Source organism: Hippopotamus amphibius, chromosome 17 (genome assembly GCF_030028045.1).
Source record: "Hippopotamus amphibius kiboko isolate mHipAmp2 chromosome 17, mHipAmp2.hap2, whole genome shotgun sequence".
Taxonomy (NCBI): domain Eukaryota; kingdom Metazoa; phylum Chordata; class Mammalia; order Artiodactyla; family Hippopotamidae; genus Hippopotamus; species Hippopotamus amphibius.
The window spans coordinates 47,557,975-47,579,838 of NC_080202.1; the positions used below are offsets into that span (position 1 = coordinate 47,557,975).

Consider the following 21,864-nt stretch of genomic DNA (forward strand, 5'->3'; position numbering starts at 1 on the left):
CCCTCCTCTCCAAGAAGGACACCACCCTTCTGAGTGTGTTTTTCTTCTTCATCTGCCTCCAAGCCAGAAATAGGGTTGGTGATCTCTTGCCCACTTCAAGTCCATTGTGCTTCCTTCCCACCTGCAATCACTAGTGCTCTTTTGAGCACCAAGGGCCTTACACCTGTCGCCCCTCCTTACTGATAGAAGCCATAATGCATAAATTCTCATCTTCTAGCCTCCATGTCAAAAAGCTAAACACACTTAACCATCACATCTTTAAGGTTTAACTCTAAGTCCCATCTCTAATCATAAGCCTACATACCCTTCAGCTCTTTTTTGAATTAGCGATCTTTTTTTCTGTTTTTTGGTCCTCAAGTGCTGTTTTTTTTTTTTTTTACTGTTTTTGTTCACCTACAGCAGTAGGCCTCAGGAGCTGGCTGCTCAATTGCTTTCGTGCACCTCTTTTAAAGTTTTAGGTCATAAATTCAAAGCAGTAAACTTGAAAACAATTTTTATTTTAAAAGTTATTTCATACAAAGTATTAGAGTCAATATACGGGTAAGTCACCTAGAAGTGATTCTTCTGGTTTAGATTGTGTACTGGCTCAATTCTAGCTCTGCCCGGGTAAAGTCCACACTGAGGAAGACTGGCCTCATAGGAAGGGATTTTTACTGTACTGAAAGGAAGCGAGATGAAGCCGAGATTTGAAGCGCTCAGCTTCCAATTCCCGGAAGAAAACGTCGTCGTCGTTCTGTGTTATCATGTGCTGCAGCTGTTGAATTTCCTTCTCCATCTTAGATCTCAGCTCCCTCTTCACCTTATATAACATCTAAAAGAGAATTCATGTCATCCCACTATTCACAACATTGATTTTTATTCCCTCTCCACCTTCCTGCTCATCAAGCTTATGCAGTAATTTTAATAATTTTGCAGCAGCTCTTAGAGACCTGGACAGGTAAAGTTAAAATCATAGAATGCATGTTCTGAATCGTAGATTGATCTTATTAGTATCCTCTCCATTCCCCTTAAGTAGAATATAGTTTTCTCTTTCATAAAAATGTAAATAAATGATTTCTATCTTGTTATTTATTACCTGGGCCTGGGATTTCTCTCTGGCCTTGAGCTCTTGACGTTCCTGTGATATGGCTTCTGCCAGCAGTGAAAACTGTTTACAGGGAAAAAAAAACCCAACTCTTATATTTGTCTGTAGTCCAAATATAACAATTCTTGTGTTCACAGGCTTAAAATCTTTATTTTAATGGAAATAGGGCTATGTAGATTCTGTACTATGGTCAAGCACTAGCTTATTTTATCTTAAATTTTACTCAGTCCAACCTGTATAGTAACAGGTTCTGAATTAATATGTGGAGGCTTATTGTTCAGCAGCCTAAGTGGATGTCTCACACCGGATGGTCAGGATTAAACACATCAGAAGGTAAACTAGCAGTGGTGAACCCACCTGGCTTTTATAGTAGTTCTCCATTGAGTCCAGTTCATTCTGGTGCTGTCTCTTTTGTTCATCTCGCTTTTCTTTGGCATAGTTTCTTAGGTCTCGTAATCTTTGCTTTTGAATTTGTAAACCTTCTTCAAACAGTTTTTTAAATATCTGTCAGTTATTTAGTCAGAAAAATAAAGTTATGCTGAATTTTCATGGAGGAAAATATCTTACCCAACTGGAGGTATGTATACTGATTGTATTTCACAAAGATTTTTTTAAAATAGCAGCTTTAGTAAGAGAGAATTCACATACCATAAAATTCACCCTTTTAAGATGTATAGATCAGTAGATTTACTATATTCAGAGTAACCATCACCACTAACTTCAGAACATTTTCTTCACTCCAAAAAGAAATCCCATAACCATCAGCAGCCACTCCCCATTCCCCCTCCCCCTAGCAACCACTACTTTACTTGCTATGCCTATACATGTACCTTTTCTGGACATTTCATAAAAGTGGTATCATATAGTATGTGGACTTTTGTATCTGGCTTCTTTCACTTAGCATAATTTTTCAAGGTTCATCTGTATTACAGCATGAATCAATACTTCTTTTTTTATTACCAAATAATGCTCCACTATATGGATATATCACATTTTATCAATTCACCAACTGATGGACACTGGGGTTGTTTCCTCTTTTTGGCTGTTATAAATAGTGCTGCTGTGAACTTCTGTGTATAGTTACCTAGGAGTAAAAGTGCTGAATCATATGTTTAACTTTTTGAAGAACTGCTGGACTGTATTCCAAAGTGGTTGCACCATTTTATAACCCCACCAGCCCTGCACGTGTGTTGCAACTTCTCTATATCCTTGCACTTTTTAAATTTTAGCCATCTTAGTGGGTAAGAGTTTATCTCACTGTGGTTCTGATTTGTATTTCTCTCATGACTAATGGCGTTCACCATCTTTTCCTGTATCCCAAAGATTCTTTACTGCTTTCAGAAAAGAATTCTCAAGCAGCCACGTATATAGGAAAAGAACCCTAGAGCAGAAATAGATGCTGCCTGTACACTTATGCCTAACTGAGGGCCATGTGGTTATCATCTAACTAGGCCACAGGTAAACAAATTGTTCCAAGGATTCAGATATGCCCACTTGTCCTCCATTGATTAGTAAGAATTCTTGATCAAAGTACAGGCATGCATTCATTAGCCAGCAGTATTACCTTAGTGTCAAGCTACTTAACCTCTAAAAGCCTTAGTAGTATCCTCTAGAAATGAGGATAACAGTATGACCCACTTCAGAGTATTTAGTCCTGTTAAGTATAATTACCTTAATGCTTTACCCTAGAGATGAAATTATATTACTAGTTTGGAATCCCAAGCTTGATTAGGATGAGATAGCAAATACCTTGTGGAAAGATCTCACAGCATATCTGTCCTACATTATTTTCCTGATTTTGAGTGGAATCCAAAGTCATCTAATGAAACCTTAAATTCCTGTCTCTCATGCTCCCAAACCCCTAAAGCAGGCGTCTTAGAGAAGTACTGACACTCAGGAGGTCAGAGGGAATTAAGACCTCATATTAAGATAAAGGCAGTAGAGAAATACAGATGGCCAACTCTGCTAATTATTAGAGAAATGCAAATCAAAACTACAATGAGGTACCATCTCACACCAGTCAAATGACCATCATTAAAAAGTGTACAAATAACAAATGCTGGAGAGGGTGTGGAGAAAAGGAACCCTCCTACACTGTTGGTGGGAATGTAAATTGGTGCAACCACTATGGAAAACAGTATGGAGGGTCCTCAGAAAATGAAAAGTAGAATTACCATATGATCCAGCAATCCCACTCCTGGGCATAAAAGATACATGCACCCCCTATGTTCATAGCAGCAATATTCACAACAGCCAAGATATGGAAACAACCTAAATGTCCACAATAGATGAATGGATAAAGAAGATGTGGTACTTATAGACAATGGAATATTACTCAGTCATAAAAAATAACAAAATAATGCCATTTGCAGCAACATGGATGCAACTAGAGATTATCATACTAAGTCAGTCAGAAAGAGAAAGACAAATACCATATGATATGTGGAATCTAAAATATGACACAAATGAACCTATCTACCAAACAAACAGAATCATGGATATAGAGAACAGGCTGGTGGCTGCCAAGGGAGAGGGTTGGGGGAATGCTTTTATAGGCAAAATGGATAAACAAGAAGGTCCTACTGTATGGTACAGAGAACTATATACAATATCCTGTGATAAACCATAATGAAAAAGAATGTATGTATGTGTATAACTAAATCACTTTGCTGTACAACAGTAATTAGCACAGCACTGTAAATCAACTGTACTTCAATTTAAAAAGATAAGGGCAGTAGAGACTGAGAAGAGACTGGGATGCACTATGGGGTTAATAAAATGAGGTGTGGACAAGTCTGAACTCTAGCCAGCATTTCAGACTTGCATTGCGATTTTGGATTCAAACTGGGACAAGAGTAACAAACAAAGAAGGTGGTCCTAAAAGGTAACAGACAATATTTACCTCCTTCACTGGATTGGATAGAAAAGCCATATTTACCATTTCTTCCCGTGTCCTCATTCTCATCATTTTTGAACGCAACTGAACTCTATAATCATCATAATATTTTCGGGCATGAACTATCTGCTGCCGATTTTCTTTTATCTTCGATTGGGTCAACTTCTGCCTATGAATGCGGTCCTTGAAGTCTTGCTAAGAAAGGGAAGGGAGAAAAGAGGTAAGGACAAGAGGAAGACAGACTCCGATGTTCTCATCTGCCCCACTCCCCACCAGGATGTCTTCAGGCGGTAAGCGGGGTATGTAGGGCCAGTGGCCTGCTGGCCAGGTACAGAGTGTGAAAGCCTGTCGGCCCCCAGAAGCCCTCCAGTCTTTAATAGGTTCATCATCTGAGTCAGAAGAGCCACCCACAGTCCAGTGGTTAGGACTCCACACTCCCACTGCAGTGGGGGGCAACAGTTTGATCCTTGGTCCAGGAACTAATAAGATTCCACATGCCATGCAGGCCCCCGCCCCCCCAAAAGTAGAGCTGCCCCAGTGAGCCCCTACTACTGCAGAGAGCAGCAACGATCCTCGTGGACTGAGAAGCTCATCTCCCTGTTCCACCAAGGGGTCACCTAAGCCATACCCAGATGCCCACTTAAAAGGAGTAGAAAAAAGGCACTCTCAAAGACGTTCAAGGAGAGTTTGATGTTAACAAGAGTGTTAACATCAAACCTGAGGAAATTAGGTGATACCTTAGCAAAGCAGTGAGAATGAAATGAAATCATATACATATAGCCTTCAACTAGGTGTCTAGATACTTGGTTTTCTTTTCTCCCACACCAAAGTCCCACATGCAGTTCCTGATGGCTTCCCCTCCTTTCTCTGGAACTGCTTAAGATTTATAGTTCTCACTGCTTATCTCTATACTCAGTACAACATCATCCTCTGTGTATCATGAAGGGAGGAAGAGACTATGTATGATTCTCAGTCCAAATTATAATGGAGGCATAAACAACCTCAGCTTTCTACCTGGGACCTGAGAAAGAAGGGAGAGGACAAAAATCACTAAGTTATAACCATGTGGTACCTCGAAGGGGCTTGGAGGTAGAGAGAGACCTGGATTAAAATCAACCTTGCTGGGACTTCCTAGGTGGCACAATGGTTAAGAATCTGCCTGCCAATGCAGCGGACACAGGTTCAAGCCCTGCTCTGGAAGATTCCACATGCCATGGAGCAACTAAGCCTGTGCGCCACAACTGTTGAGCCTGTGCTCTAGAGCCCGTGAGCCACAACTTCTGAGCCCATGTGCCTAGGGCCCGTGCTCCACAACAAGAGAAGCCACTACAATGAGGAGCCTGTGCACCACAATGCAGAGTAGCCCCCACTCACAGCAACAAGAGAAAGCCCATGTGCAGCAACAAAGACCCAACGCAGCCAATAAATAAATAAAATAAATTAAAAAAAAAAATCAACCTTGCCCTTGCTGATTATGGTGGGACCCAGGGCAAGTTAACATCTCAAAGCTTCAGGTTTTCCATTTCATAGAAAACATCTCTATTGTTATTATAAAGACTAAATGAAACTGTATATAAAGTACCTAGCACCTTACTCTGTCATCAATTTTAGTTAAAGACCGAAATGCTTCCAGGGTAAGGGCCAGAGGTATGAGTCAGTCGGGATATTGCCCGGCTGGCACAAATAAAAATAATTAATTTACAAATTCAAAATTATTAAACCCAATTTGCTCCTGACATACCAGTCTCTTGTTATGTTCATATTCTTTCTTGATAAGTGCAGTAAGGAGATCGTGCCTTCTCAAGGCTTCTTCTATCTTTAAGTGGGACAGAAGGAAAGGAGGTTAATAATTCTGTTCACTGGATCATCAAGGATAGGCTCTGCCCATTTTTGGTTTATATTCCTGTGCTTAATTGACAGTTATCTTACTTCATCCTGGAGTTTCTTCTTTGATCGATTTTCTCTATATGCATCTTTTTTGAGCTGTTCAACCTGTGCAATTTGCTGTTTCCACATTTTGCTTAGTGTTTGGCCAGAAACATAAAGAAATGGAAACTGCTCCAGCATTAGGGGCAGGAGACTGTGTTCATTCACTTTCACTGCAAGGTTAAAAAAAAAAAGATACTCTTAATCTGAGAAACTTATTGACAAGCTTATAAGAAGAAATCTCATCCCACCTTCCTGGGAGGTCAAAGTTCATCTAAGTGATGTGGTTCTGAGCCTGAAAAGAACAATTCTAAAAGTATGTTATTACTTTTACATTCCTTCTTAGATTGGGATAAGCCAATAGTAAGGATGAAAATAATAAGCTCAACATTCTGATTGATGATGTGCTGGTCTTGTGAAGTCCATCCTCACTGCTCAGCTGATTCAGTGCCTGGGGTAGATGCTCTGTGTGTGGTCAAACTGCCTCCCAGGAGGGCTGAAGAGTCTAAATCTCTGTCTGATGGGATGTAGTTAGAAGGCCAGTGGTCTTTGAAACTGCACCCTGGCGCCAACTGTCAATACAACAGGAGTGGACAGGCCGTCTGCTTGCTTTGGAGCATCCCTTTGGTTCTACCAACTTCCCAGAAACAAAGAAAAGGCAACCAGCAGGAGTGAGCAGAGTAACACTAAAGCTGGAACAGCAGGTTATAGCCACCGCATTCCTTGGGTGCCAATATACTGGTTCAAGAGTTTTAAAGAAATTTGCCTCGTTTAAGAGTTTCATCTCTCCTTACAGAAGTGTAGCATTATGGCAGTGACAGAAGAGGGAACTTTCTCCAGCTAACTGGTAGATGTTAGTTTTCAGTGCTGTGTCCTTGGCATGTAGCACACACTTTCAAAGGATGCCAGTTTTCCATAAAGTACAATTTTGTGGTTCTTACTTGGAACTGCTTTATTTGGCTTTGGCAAGCCACCTCTTGGACTTGGAGTTGTGGTTTTTCTAGAGTAAGTCTTCCAGGGCTGACTACATTTTGGAGTTCCTTTATGAACAGTTTCTCTGTACATTTTTTCCTTAGAAGCAGATATAAAACAACAGAAATGAGAAGTCTACTAACTTTCATATATCATCTTAAATATTACATATTGACAAAAATAGCTAACATAATCCCCAGCCAAACCACCTTACCTCAAATTTCTACAATCCGGTTAGTATTTACCTACTCTAGGTTAAATGCCTCTTTAGTTTCTGGCATCCCTTGGAATTTGAAAAAGCACTGAATCTTCTTCAAGTTTCATAGTTGCCATACTTCCACACCCTAAATACAACTACTACTACTGTTTTGATGTACCTGCTTCTTAGACAACCTTTTCCATGTAGATTTAAAAAGTTCTTAAAACAATGTTTAGTTGTAACCATACTGCATTCTGTATCCTGTTTTGTTCATGAACACTTTATTTAGCATAAGCATTTTCTCCATGCTTTCATTTAGCTTCTGTAACTATTCTTTTGAAAGGCAATGAAAACTTATGCTTTGGGTTTCTTCCAACCAGGCATAGAACAACCATGATTTCCTGTCTTCTCTTACTCTCCCTCTTTAACTTATCAGCCTGAACTATCTTTTAAAGCCTTGGTGAACTGATAAGCAAGAGAAGCCCTTAAAAACTGATGGAAGTGTTAGGCAGGAGGGAAAAATACTAGTGTTTTTGGTACCATGTTTTGCCACATTTTAGCAACTTGGCTATCCTATGAATAAAAGAAAAGCCTACATCATGAAATGAAATTCTGCTTTTTTCTAAGGGGCTAATGATTAAGGTCCTGTTAATTCTTTTTTCCTTTTAAAAAGATCATCTCTGTACTTTAAATTGATCTGATCAAATGGCATTTATTACAGTAGAGACTTTTACCCACTGTTTCCTCCTCGTCATTTATTCCTAGAGGGCCAATATTCTCTTGAACTTTATTTCTTCTTATTTCCTTTTCAAATGCTTCAGTTATTGCCTATAGGGGAAAAGGCCATATGATATTATAGTTATTAAAAACATGAAAATGAAAATGAAGGGAAAAAAATCTACCTAAGATTCTGCCATTCCATTCACTTTTTTAAAGTTCCTTTCAGGCTATATATCATTAAGTATACATTATTTAGCAGATATGTAACTGGGACATAAAACTTTACATAATGTATTTTCTTTCTCACAGTTTTTGTAATTATTTTGATATACCCTTCAGTGGCAGTTACATGTTGAATTGACGTTACATGTAAGACATCTAAATTAGTTTGTGTTCACTATTATAAAACACATTATAGCAACAAGTGTTCTAAATTTATGTTACATTTCAAAATCCCTAGTCCACAGCAGAAAGTCTTCCTTAGTAATCATACATTCTCCTGTTGAACCCTAACAGGAGGGGTCTCATTCCTGTCTTGGGCTTTTTCATCCTCTCTGTAACTCAAATGGCCTGTCACATTTAATCCACCTCAAATTCTCTTCACTTCTAAAGCTCTCTCTGAAAACACCAGTCTACACTGATATACTTTCTTAATCCATTAGAGTACTGGGCTATATCTGATAAGGTTAGTTTTCTTAGAGTTTCATGAGCACAAGTTTTATGTTCCCTTAATGGGGGACATAAAAGCTACGTCACATAACTTTGTCATCCACTCAGCTCAAGAATATGAAATGCATTTTAAGCCTTTATTCAACAGCATGTTCACTGTAGCATTTGGAGGAGGGTAAATGCTAATGCCTGCTGCCCTGTGGCAGTCAAGAGATGGGATATACCTTTGCTTGGAATCGGCGGTTATCTGCTTCTTTTGGCTTTTGCTGCCTTTTTCTCTCCATATGGAACTGTTTGTTTTTGTTAGTTGGAGATGGAGAGAGTGAATGAGATCTGGAGGGTGGCTTCCTACGCATGGCAAGTCCTACAACACAAAAGAGACATGTACCATCAGTTTCTGACAGCCAGAAATGTTAAACTGGCACCAAATAGTTGATTTTTACCAAATCCAAAGACTATGAATGTGTTAAATATACTGTCTCCTATAACTAATTTCTATTTGTTTATATGTTAATCACATCAAGCAAACAGACAAATGCATATAATATATACTCAAAATGTCTCAAAGAAGTACTAAGGTTCTATATTCAATTGATTTGGGGTTGAAAATGGAACAACACATGGAATGCCTGCTGTGCACAAAGGCCTATACTTAGTACTCTTGGTGGTGAAGGGAGAGGAAAAAAAAAAAACCATCTGAGCTGTATGTCTGCTATCCTTTTACCTACCTAGGTCCTGAGCGGGGAGATGTAAGTATATATACATATCTTATCCTTATAAAGCAGAATACTTATATGCAAAAGTTAACATACTTTAGCATTTTTAAGCTGTCCTGTTCTTCCCTACTTAGTGATCTAGCCCTCCTAATTCCATACTGCCTAAGAGATCTAACAAATTACTTCCCTCCACATACCTTTTTCTGTTCCATTGTTTATAGATATGCTTGGATATCAGCTAGTTGTGAAGAGGGGGGCTCCATGCCTTTTTGGAAAAGCAATTAATTCAAAATAGCTCTAAGGTCAAGGAAATTTGTTTGATACCTTTCTAAATAAAATTTTCCAGGGAATTAAAATGTCCACGAGCTTTTATTTTTCTCTTCACTCTCTTAATTCAAATTTTTCAAGTTAATTTAAACTTTTACAAGTAAGACTGACTTGCACAATCTATTTTAAATGATGTTTTAATAACATTTTTGCTATGTCCAAAATGTATTCTTCTTTAGAAACTGAAGATTCAATAAAATTAACATTTTAACTTATAATGTGTTTTCAAAATGGGATACGGTGTACATGTATATAGTAAGGGAAACATGTAGGTTACTAGATGAGGGTTCCTAGAGATTACCTGAGCCAAATTTAAGGGAAGAGAGATGAAATAATCAAGAGAAGGAAAAAGTATTCTTGGAGTAAAATAACAAAAAAACAAACAAAAGCTGAAAATTTAAGGAAGTTTTGGATGAGAGACAGACTGTTTTTAGAGAAACAAGGGATGACCAAAATAGATAAAAGTGAATGGAAAACAGAATTTTAGTTGATGGAAGACAGGATAATTATTTGAACAAGCAGTAGGAAGCATCTGCAAGGATGTGGCAAACCAGAAACTGTCATGCATTGCTGATATGAGTATAAACTGGTGCAATCACTTTGGGAGGGGTTTTTGGCAATGGTGAAAAAGTATAAACCCCTTGATCTAGCAATTTTAGTAGATGTAGCTCCTAGAGAAACTTTTCCACACACTACAGATTCTTCATTGCAGAACTGTTTGCAGTTATGAAATCTGGGAACAATCTATATGTCCTGCAGTAGGGGGAAATATGTATATACATAAATAAAAATACACACTCATGCCAGTGGGGTACGCTGTATGAACTCAGTTACACAGTAGTTAAAATGAATGAACTGAAAGTATCACCATAGATTTCTAAAGCAATGTTAACAGAGAAAAAAGAAAGTTGCAGAATAACATATAGTATCTATGTAAATAAAAAAAAAACTTTAAAACAACAGCATATTTAGACAAGTAACACAATGCTATGAAAGTATAAAGACAGGGATGAGAGGGTTCCAGTTTAAGGTGGCAAAATAGAGGCTCCTAAACTCACCTCCTCCCTCGGACACTAACATCTGTACTGCGTATGGAATAATTCCCTCTGAAAAGGAATCCAGACACTAGCTGAGTGACCCACAGGAGAACCCACATCAAAAAGGGTTGTGGCACACACTCATCTACTAAGAGCCATTAAGAATGAAGGAAGTGGCTTGGACAAACACAAAGATTTGAGAGGCAACCAAGAGCTAGGGATGGCCTGGATGAAGAGTCACAAGAGAGTCATCTCCTACACAGGACTACTTCTTCAAGCCTGGGAGAGTAGCTGTTTTACCTAATGCACAGCAACCAACACAAAGTCAGGAAAATGAAGAAACAAGAATATGTTACAAACAAAAGGACAAGATAAAACTCAAGAAACAGATCTTGATGAAATGGATAAAGGATGTACTTGATAAGAGTTTAAAACAATCGTCATTAAGATGCTCACGGAGGTTAGGAGAACAATGCCTGAACAAAGTGAGAATTTCCACAGACACAGAAAATATAAGAAAGTACCAAACATAAGGAAAAAATTTTTTAAAAATAAAAACACTTTTAAAGGACCAAACAAATCACAGAGCCAAAGAATACAATGATGGAGTTCAACAGCAGACTAGATGAAGCGAGAGAAAGCATCAGCCAGCTTAGGGCGGTGGAATTCATCCAAACAGAAGAGCAAAAAGGAAAAACAATGACAAAAAGCGAAGATGACTTAAGGGATGACATCAAGTGGACCGATATTCACATTTTAGGGGTCCCAGAAGGAGAACAGAGAGAGAAAGGGGCAGAAAGCTTACACAAAGAAATAATGGCTGAAAGCTCCCCTACCTGGGGAAGAAACAGGACATTCAGATCCAAGAAGCTCAGAAACTTTAAGATAAATCCAAAGAGACCCACACTGAGACATATAATTAAACTGTCAAGTTTCAGTTGAGAGACTCTTAAAAGCAGTAAAAGAAAAGCAACTTGTTACATACAAGGAGACCCCTATAGACTATAAGTAGATTTTTCAGCAGAAACTTTGCAGGCTAGGAGAGAACAGCAAAATATATTCAAATTGCTGAAAGAAAAACTGCAACCAAAAATACTCTACCCAGCAAAAGCTATCCTTCAGAACTGAAGGAGAGATAAAGAGCTTTCCAGACATGCAAAAGCTGAATAAATGAGGAGTTCATCAATATTAGAACAGCCTTACAAAAAATTTTAAAGGGATTTTTTTTTTTTTTTTTTTTTTTTGCTGCACTGCACCATGCAATGTGTGGGTTCTCAGTTCCCCAAGCAGGGACTGAACCCAAGCCACAGCAGTGAAAGCCAGGAATTCTAATCACTAGGCCACCAGAGAATTCCCTTAAAGGGACTTTTTCAAGCTGCAATGAAAGGGTGGTAATTAGTGACAGGAAAACATACAGGAACAGGGTAAATCTCACTGGTAAAGGTAAATAAATATTTAAATTCAAAACACTCACGTTACAATGCTGGTAAGTCACATACCAAATCTAATATGAAGGTTAAAGAACAAAAATAGTAAAAATAACTAAGTACAATAATTTGTTAATGTATATACAAGGGAAAAATGTAAAATGTGACATCAAAAACATAAAATGTGAAGGGAGAGTAAAAATGTAGAACTTAAGTTCAAATGCATACTAAAGTTATAAGCTTAAAATATGCTGTTATATATGCTTTTTATATAAGCCTTATGGTAACCACAAAGCAAAAACTTATAACAGATACACAAAACATAAAGAGAAAGAAATCTAAGCTTACAATTAGGGAAAATCCTCAAATCACAAAGGAAGAGAGCAAGAGGACAAGAAAGGAACAAAGGAATTAAAAGCAGCCAGAAAACAATTAAATGGCAACATTAAGACCATATCGGGCTTCCCTGGTGGCGCAGTGGCTAAGAATCCATCTGTCAGTGCAGGGGACATGGGTTTGATCCCTGGGCTGGGAAGATCCCACATGCCATAGAACAACTAAGGCTATGCACCGCAACTACTGAGCCCACACACCTAGAGCCCATGCTCCGTAACAAGAAGCCACTGCAATGGGAAACCTGAGCATCACAATGAAGAGCTCACAACTAGAGAAAGCCTGTGCACAGCAACGAAGATTCAAGCAGCCAAAAATAAAAATAAATAATAAAATAAATCTTAAAAAAAAAAAAAAGACCATATCTATCAGGGATTTCCCCAGTAGTCCAGTGGTTAAGACTTCACCTTCCAATGCAGGGGGTGCAGGTTCCATCCCTAGTTCAGGAGCTAAGACCCCACATGCCTTATGGATAAAATAAAACATAAAACAGAAGCAATACTGTAACAAATTCGATAAAGACTTTAAAAAGAAAAAAAAGACTATCGATCAGTAAATAATTACTTTAAATGTAAATGGACTAAATTCTTCAATCAAAGCACAAGAGTAGCTGAATGGGTTAAAAAAAAACACACCCAACTATGTGCTGCCTACAAGAGACTCACTTCATCTTTAAAGGACACACACAGACTGACAGTGAAGGGATGGAAAAAGAGATTCCATACAAATGGAAACCTAAAGAAAGCTGGTATAGCTATACTTCGAACAGACAAAATAGACTTTTTAAGACAAAGACTATAATAAGAGACAAATAAGATCATTATACAATGATAAAAGTGTCAATTCATAAAGAGTATATAATTCTATGTAAGTTTTTTGCACTTAACATAGGAGCATCTAAATGTATAAAGCAAATATTAACAGACCTAAAAGGAGAAATAATAGTGCAAAAATAGTAGGGGACTTTGATTCCTCACTTTCAACAGTGGATGGATTATGCAGACAGATCAGTAAGGAAATACTGGACTTAAATTCCATGTTAGTCCAAATAACAGATACTTAAAGAAAATTCTATGCTAAAGCAGCAGAATATACATTCTTCTCAAATGCACATGGGACATTCTCTGGGATAAGTCATATGTTAGGCCACAAAACAAGTCTTTGAGAATTTTAGATGACTGAAATCATATCAACCATCTTTTCTGACCATGATAATATGAAACTAGAAATCAATTACAAGAAGAAAATGGGAAATTCACAAATACATGGAGATTAAGCAACATCATACTTCAACCAGTCAGTCAAAGAAATCAAAAGAGAAGTTTTTAAAATCTTGAGAAAAATGAAAATGGAAATACAATATTTCAGAACTTATGCAGCAAAAAGTTATGAGGACATTCATAGCAATAAATGCCTACATTAAAAAACAAAGATATGACACCTAAAGTCAAGCAACAAAACAAGTGGAACTGTATCAAAGTAAGATTCTTCTGAACAGCAAAAGAAATGATCAAAGAAATGAAAAAAAAAAACACCTACAGAATGGAAAAAAAATCTGCAAATCAGGTATGTCATAAAGGGTTACTATACAAAATATATAAAGAATTCATACAACACAATAGCAAAAAAAACCCAAATATTTCAATTTAAAAATGGGTAACGGCTTCCTAGGTGGCGCAATGGTTAAGAATCCGCCTGCCAATGCAGAGGTCATGGGTTCGATCCTAGCTCCAGGAAGATCCCACATGCCACGGAGCAACTAAGCCCGTGTGCCAAAAAAAAAAATAAAATAAAATAAAAATGGGTAAAAGACCTGAAGAGACATTTTTCCAAAGAAGATACACAAATGGCCAATAGGTACATGACAAGGTGCTCAACAGCACTAATCATTAGGAAAATGTAAATTAAAACTAGTGAGATATCACCTCACACCTTGTTAGAATGACTATCATCAAAAAGAGGTAACAAGTGTTGGTAAGGAAGTGGAGTAAAGGAAACCTTTGTGCACTGTTGGTGGGATTTTAAATTGGTACAGCCATTATCGAAAACAATATGGAGGGTTCTCAAATAACTGAAAATAGAATTACCATATGATCCATCAATTTGACCTCTGGGAATATATACAAGGGAAACAAAAACACTATGTTAAAGAGATATTTGTTTCCCCATGTTCATAGCAGCATTATTTACAATAACCAAGATATGGAACAACAAATGTCCACTGACAGATGAATGGATAAAGAAAATGTACTATATACATACAATGGAATATTATTCAGTCATAAAAAAGAAGGAAATTCCACCATTTGTGACAACACAGATGGACCTCGATTCCATTTTGCTAAGTAAAATAAATCAGAAAGACAACACTATATGAAATCACTTGTATATGTAACTGAAAAAAAAAAAGAAACCAAACTCACTTAAATGTAGAAATTAAAAATAAATAAATAACCCTAACTCATATAAAAAGAGATCAGATTTGTGGTTACTAGAGGCAAGGGGTGAGGGGTTGGGGAACTGGTCAAAAGGTACAAAGTTCCAGCTGTAAAATAAGTACTAGGGATGTAATGTACAGCATGATGACTATAGTTAACACTGCTGTAATGGCATAGTTGCAAGTTAAGAAAGTAACATATTAAGAGTTCTCATCACAAGGGAAATTTTTTTTTCTTTTTCTTTTGTATCTATATGAGATAATGGATGTTAACTAATCTTGTGGCAATCATTTCACAATATACGTAAGTTGAGTCATTACACTGTAATATCTTAAACTTACACAGTGCTGTATGTCAATTATATCTTAATAAAACTGGAAAAAAAACTCAATGAAGATCTCAAATGAACAACCTACTTTATACCTCAAGGACCTAGAAAAAGGACAAAGGGCAAAGTTAGTAGAAGGAAGGAAATAACAATTATCAGAGCAGAAATAAATGAAATAAAGTCTAAAAAGACAATAAAAAAGGTCAATGAAACTAGAGTTAGTTTTCTTAAAAGATAAACCAAATAGACAAATTTTTAGATAGACTTAAGAAAAAAAGAGGACTCAAAATTAGAAATGAAAGAGGAGACATTACAACCAACAACACAGAAATAGAAAAGATCATAAGAAAATACTATTACCAATTTTACACCAACAAATCAGGCAACCTAGAAGAAATGGGTAAATTCCTAGAAACATACAATATACCAACAACGAATCACGAAGAAACAGAAATGTGAACAGACCAATTACAAGTAAGAAAATTAAATCAATAATAACCTCCCAACAAATAAAAAGTCAAGGACCAGGCAGAGCCAAGATGGTGAAGTAGAAGGATATGAGCTCCCCTCTTCTGACGAAAACACCAAAATCACAACTCATAGCTGAACAACCATTGACAAAAAAATGCTGGAACCTACCCAAAAAGATACCCTACACAACCAAAGACAAAGAAGAAGCTACAACAAGATGGCTGGATGGGCACAATCATGATAAAATCAAATCCCATACCTGCCAGGTGCGTGACCCACACCTGGAAAATAATTATAGCACAGTAGTTCTCCTACAGGAGTGAAAGTTCTGAGCCCCATGACAGGTATCCAAGCCTGTGGTTTTGGCAACAGGAGGAAGAACCCTCAGACAATCTGCCTTTGAAGGTTTGATCACAGGAATCCCACAGGGCTGGGGGAAACAGAAACTCCACCCTTGGAGGGTGCACACAAGGTCTTGTGTGCACCAGGACCCAGGGAAAAAAGCAGTGACCTCATAAGAGACTGGGCCAGACCTACCTGCTAGTATTAGAGGGTCTCCTGCAAAGGCAGTGGGTGGCCGTGGTTCACTTTGGGGACAAAGACACAGGCAGAGGTAGTTCTGGGAAGTACTTGGTATGAGCCCTCCTAGAGGCTGCCATTTTCTTGCCAGGACCCGGCCCTACCCAAAAGCCTGTGGGCTCCAATGCTGGGATGTCTCAGGCCAAATGGCTGAGAGGGCAGGAACACAGCCCCACTCACCAGCAGGTGGGCTGCTTAAGAGTCTTCCTGAGCACACAGCTGTCCGCTAAACACACCCCTTGCTATGGCCCAGCTGACCAGAGGGACAAGACCCAGCTCCACCCAGCACAGCAGTGAGCCGGAAACAGCCCTTCCCACCAGGAAGTCTACATGAGCCTCTTAGACAGCCTCATCCACCAGGGAGGCAGACAGCAGAAGCAAGAAGAGCTAAAACCCTGCAGCCTGTGGAATGGAAACTGCAATCACAGAAAGTTAGACAAAACGACATGTCAGAGGAATACATCCCAGATGAAGGAACAAAATAAAATCCAAGAAGAACAACTAAGTGAAGTGGATATAAGCAATCTACCTGAAAAAGAATTCAGAGTAATGACAGTGAAGATGATCTAAGATCTCAGAAAAAGAATGGAGGCACAGGTTGAGAAGATACAAGAGATGTTTAACAAAGACCTTAGAAGAACTGAAGAACAAACAGAGAAGAACAATACAATAACTGAAATGAAAAATACACTAGAAGGAATCAATAGCATAATAAGTGAGGCATAAGAACGAATAAGTGAGCTGGAAGACAGAATGGTGGAAATCACTGCCAAGGAACAGAATAATAAAAAAGAATGAAAAGAAATGAGGACAGTCTAAGAGACATCTGGGACAACATTAAATGCACCAACATTTGCATCACAGGGGTCCCAGAAGGAGAAGAGAGAGAGAAAGGACCTGAGAAAATATTTGGAGACATTTCAGCTGAAAACTTCCCTAATGTGAAACTGTCACCCAAGTCCAGGAAGTGCAGAGAGTCCCAAGCAGGATAAACCCAAGGAAGAACATGCCGAGACACATTAAGTAATCAAACTGACAAAAAATAAAGACAAAGAAAAAAATATTAAAAGCAACAAATAACATAAAAAGGAACTCCCATAAGGTTATCAACTGGTTTCTCAGCAGAAACTCTGCAGGCCACAAGGGAGTGGCACGATATATTTAAAGTGATGCAAGGGAAGAACCTACAACCAAGAATACTCTACATAGCAAGGCTCTCATTCAGATTCGATGAGGAAATCAAAAGCTTTACAGACAAGCAAAAGCTAAGAGAATTTAGGACCACCAGACCAGCTTTGCAACAAACGCTAAAGTAAATTCTCTAGGTGGAAAACAAAAGACTACAACTAGAAATAAGAAATATACAAACAGAAAAGCTCACCATTAGGCAAACATTTAGTAAAAGTAGGAAATCATCCACACCCAAATATCATATCAAAACCAGCCAATTGTGAGAAGAGGAGAGCAAAAATGTATGATATTGGAAATGCATTTGAAATTAAAAGACCAGTGACATAACACAATCTTGTTTACATATAGACTGCTGTATCGAAACCTCATGGTAACCACAAACTGAAAATCTACAATAGATACACAAAAAAGAAAAGGAATCCAAACACAACACTAAAGTTAGTCATCAAATCACAAGAGAACAAAAGAGGAAGGTAAGAAAAAAGACCTACAAAAGCAAATCCAAAACAATTAACAAAATGGCAATAAGAACATACATATCAATAATTACCTTAAACATACATGGATTAAGCACTCCAACCAAAAGACATAGACTGGCTGAATGGATACAAAAACAAAACCCATACATATGCTGATTAAGAGACCCACTTCAGATCTAGGGACACATACAGACAAAGTGAGGGGATAGAAAAAGGTATTCCATGCAAATGGAAATCAAAAGGAAGCTGGAATAGCAATACTCATATCAGACAAAACAGACTTTTAAAATAAAGACTGTTATAAGAGACAAAGAAGGACACTACATAATGATCAAGGGATCAATCCAAAAAGAAGATATAACAACTGTACATACCTATGCACCCAATGTAGGAGCACCTCAATATATAAGGCAAATACAGCCATAAAAAGAGAAATCAACAGTAACACAATAGGAAGGGACTTTAACACCCCACTTTCATCAGTGGACAGATTATCCAGACAGAAAATCAATAAGGAAACACAGGCCTTAAAAGACACATTAGACCAGATGGACTTAATGGATATTTACAGAGCATTTCATCCAAAAGCAACAGAATACACATGGAACATTCTCCAGGATTGATTGCATGCTGGATTACAAACCAATTTTGGTAAATTTAAGAAAACTGAAATCATATCAAGCATCTTTTCCAACCACAATGCTGAGATTAGAAATCAACTACAAGAAAAAAATTGTAGAAAACACAAACACGTGGAGGCTAAACAATATGCCTAAACAACCAAAGGATCACTGAAGAAATCAGAGGAAATCAAATAATACCTACAGACAAATGGAAATGAAAGCACGATGACCCAAAGCCCATGGGACTCAGCAAAACAGCTCCAAGAGGGAAGTTTATAGCGATACAATCTTACTTTAGGAAACAAGAAAAATCACAAATAATCAACCTACCCTTACAACTAAAGCAACTATAGAAAGAAGAACAAACAAAACCGAGAGTTTTAGTAAATGGAAAGAAATCACAAAGATCAGAGCAGAAATAAATGAAATGGAAACAAAGAAAACAATAGAAAAGATCAATGAAACTAAAAGCTGGTTCTTTGAAAAGATAAACAAAATTGATAAAACCTTTAACCAGACTCATCAAGAAAAACAGGGACAGAGCTCAAATCAATGAAATTAGAAATGAAAAAAGTTACAACAGACACCACAGAAATAAGAGACTGAAATAAGCAACTGTATGCCAATGAAATGGACAACCTGGAAGAAATGGACAAATTCTTAGAAAGGTACAATCTCCCAAGAATGAACCAGGAAGAAATTCAAAACATGAACCAACCAATCACAAGTAGTGAAATTGAAACTGTGATTTAAAAACTCCCAACAAACAAAAGCCCAGGACCAGATGGCTTCGCAGGTGAATTCTATCAAACATACAGAGAAGAGTTAACACCTATCCTTCTCAAACTATTCCAAAAAAACTGCCGGAGAAGGAACACTCCCAAACTCATTCTATGAGGCCACGATCACCCTGACACCAAAACCAGACAAAGATACCACAGAAAAAAGAAAATTACGGGCCAATATTACTGATGAACATAGACACAAAGATCCTCAATAAAATACTAGCAATCCAAATCCAACGGTACGTTAAAAGGATCATACACCATGATCAAGTGGAATTTATCTCAGGGATGCAAGGATTTTTCAATATCTGCAAATCAATCAGTGTGATACACCACATCAACAAATTGAAGAATAAAAGCCATATTTTCATCTCAATAGATGCATAAAAAGCTTTTGACAAAATTTGATACCCATTTATGATAAAAACTCTCCAGCAAGTGGGCACAGAGGGAACACATCTCAATATGACAAATCTATAGCTAACATCATATTCAACAATGAAAAACTGAAAGCATTCCCTCTAAGATCAGGAAGAAGACAAGGATGTCCACTCTCGCCACTTATATTCAACATGGCCTTGGAAGTCCTAGCCATGGCAATCAGAGAAGAAAGAGAAATAAAAGGAATCCAAACTGGAAAAGAAGTAAAACTGTCACTGTTTACAGATAATATGATACTATACAGAAAAATCCTAAAGATGCTACCAGAAAACTACTATAACTCATCAATGAATTTGGTGAAGTTGCAGGACACAAAATTAATACAAGAAATCTGTTGCACTTCTATACACTAACAAAATCAGGAAAAGAAATTAAGGAAACAATCCCATTTACCACTGCACCAAAAAGAATAAAATACCTAGGAATAAAGCTACCTAAGGAGGTAAAAGACCTGTAAACTCCTAAAACTATAAGATGCTGATAAAGGAAACCAAAGATGACAGAAACAGATGAAAAGATACACCATGTTCTTGGATTGGAATAATCAATATTGTCAAAATGACTATACTGGCCAAAGCAATCTACAGATTCAGTGCAATCCCTACCAAATTACCAATGGCATTTTTCACAGAACTAGAACAAAAAAATCTTAAAATCTGTATGGAGACCCAAAAGACCCTGAATAGCCAAAGCAATCTTGAGAAAGAAAAATGGAGCTGGAGGAATCAGGCTCCCTGACTTCAGACTATACTGTTGATGCAAAGCTACAGTCATCACAACAGAATGGTACTGGCACAAAAACAAGATAGAAAGCCCAGAAATAAACCCATGCACCTATGGTTAATTAACCTACAACAAAGGAGGCAATAATACACAATGGAGGAAAGATAGTCTCTTCATTAAATGGTGCTTGAAAAACTGAATAGCTACATGTAAGAAAATGAAATTAGAACATTCTCTAACACCATATACAAAAATAAACTCAAAATGGCTTAAAGACCTAAATGTAAGACCAAGGGATTTCCCTGGTGGCACAGTGGTTAACAATCCTGCCAATACAGGGCACAAGGGTTCGAGCTCTGGGCTGGGAAGATCCCAAATGCTGTGGAGCAACTAAGCCCGTGTACCACAACTACTGAGCCCACACTCTAGAGCCTATGAGTCACAACTACTGAGCCCTCATGCCACAACTACTGAAGCCCACACACCTAGAGCCTGTGCTCCACAAGAGAAGCCACCACAATGAGAAGCCTGTACACAACTGAGTAGCCCCCACTTGCTGCAACTAGAGAAAGCCCACCCATAGCAAAAGACCCAGTGCAGCCAATAAATAATTAAAAATAAATAAATAAATGTAAGACCAGATACTATCAATATAAAACTCTTACAGGACAACACAGGCAGAACACTCTTTGACACAAATCACAGCAATATCTTTTTCAATCTGTCTCCTAGAGTAATGGAAATAAAAAATATAAACAAATGGGACATAATTAAACTCAAAAGCTTTTGCACAATAAAGGAATCCATACTCAAAACAAAAAGACAATCCACAGAATGTGAGAAAATATTTGCAAACAATACGACCAAAAAGGAATTAATCTCCAAAATTTACAAGCAGCTCATGTGGCTCAATATCAAAAAACAAACAACCCAATCAGAAAATGGGCAGAAGACCTAAACAGACATTTCTCCAAGAAGACATACAAATGGCCAAGAGGCAAATGAAAAGATGCTCAACATCACTAATTATTAGAGAAACGCAAATCAAAACTACAATGAGGTATTACCTCACACCAGTCAGAATGGCCATCATCAAAGTCTACAAACAATAAATGCTGCAGAGGGGGTGGAGAAAAGGGAACCCTCCTACACTGTTGGTGGGAATGTAAAATGATACAACCACTACGGACAACAGTATGGTGGTTCCTTAAGAAACTAAAAAAAAGAGCTACCATATGATCCAGCAATCCCACTCCTGGGCACATATATACAGAGAAAAACAATGATTTGGAAGGATACATGCACCCCAATGTTCACTGCAGTGCCATTTACAATAGCCAAGACATGGAAGCAACCTAAATGTCCACTGACGGATGAATGGATACAGAAGATGTGGTATATGTATATACAATGGAATATCACTCAGCAATAAAAAAAGGA

At 37.7% G+C, this 21,864-nt stretch overlaps 1 protein-coding gene across 3 annotated transcripts in view; it reads right to left on the bottom strand.

Annotated features, from left to right (window-relative positions):
• Positions 1-483: 483 nt before the first annotated feature.
• The window catches only part of CEP95 (centrosomal protein 95), a 50,528-nt gene continuing 29,147 nt past the window's right edge, over positions 484-21,864 (bottom strand). For all 3 annotated transcript variants that reach the window (XM_057716329.1, XM_057716330.1, XM_057716331.1), the window contains 9 exons: positions 8,691-8,830; positions 7,816-7,905; positions 6,848-6,977; positions 5,910-6,079; positions 5,722-5,796; positions 4,023-4,175; positions 1,442-1,588; positions 1,076-1,147; positions 484-811 (listed from right to left, as the gene is read on the bottom strand). In XM_057716329.1, coding sequence (XP_057572312.1) covers positions 635-811; positions 1,076-1,147; positions 1,442-1,588; positions 4,023-4,175; positions 5,722-5,796; positions 5,910-6,079; positions 6,848-6,977; positions 7,816-7,905; positions 8,691-8,830 — 1,154 coding nt within the window. In that variant the 3' untranslated portion in view covers positions 484-634. The remainder of the gene's footprint in view (positions 812-1,075; positions 1,148-1,441; positions 1,589-4,022; positions 4,176-5,721; positions 5,797-5,909; positions 6,080-6,847; positions 6,978-7,815; positions 7,906-8,690; positions 8,831-21,864) is intronic.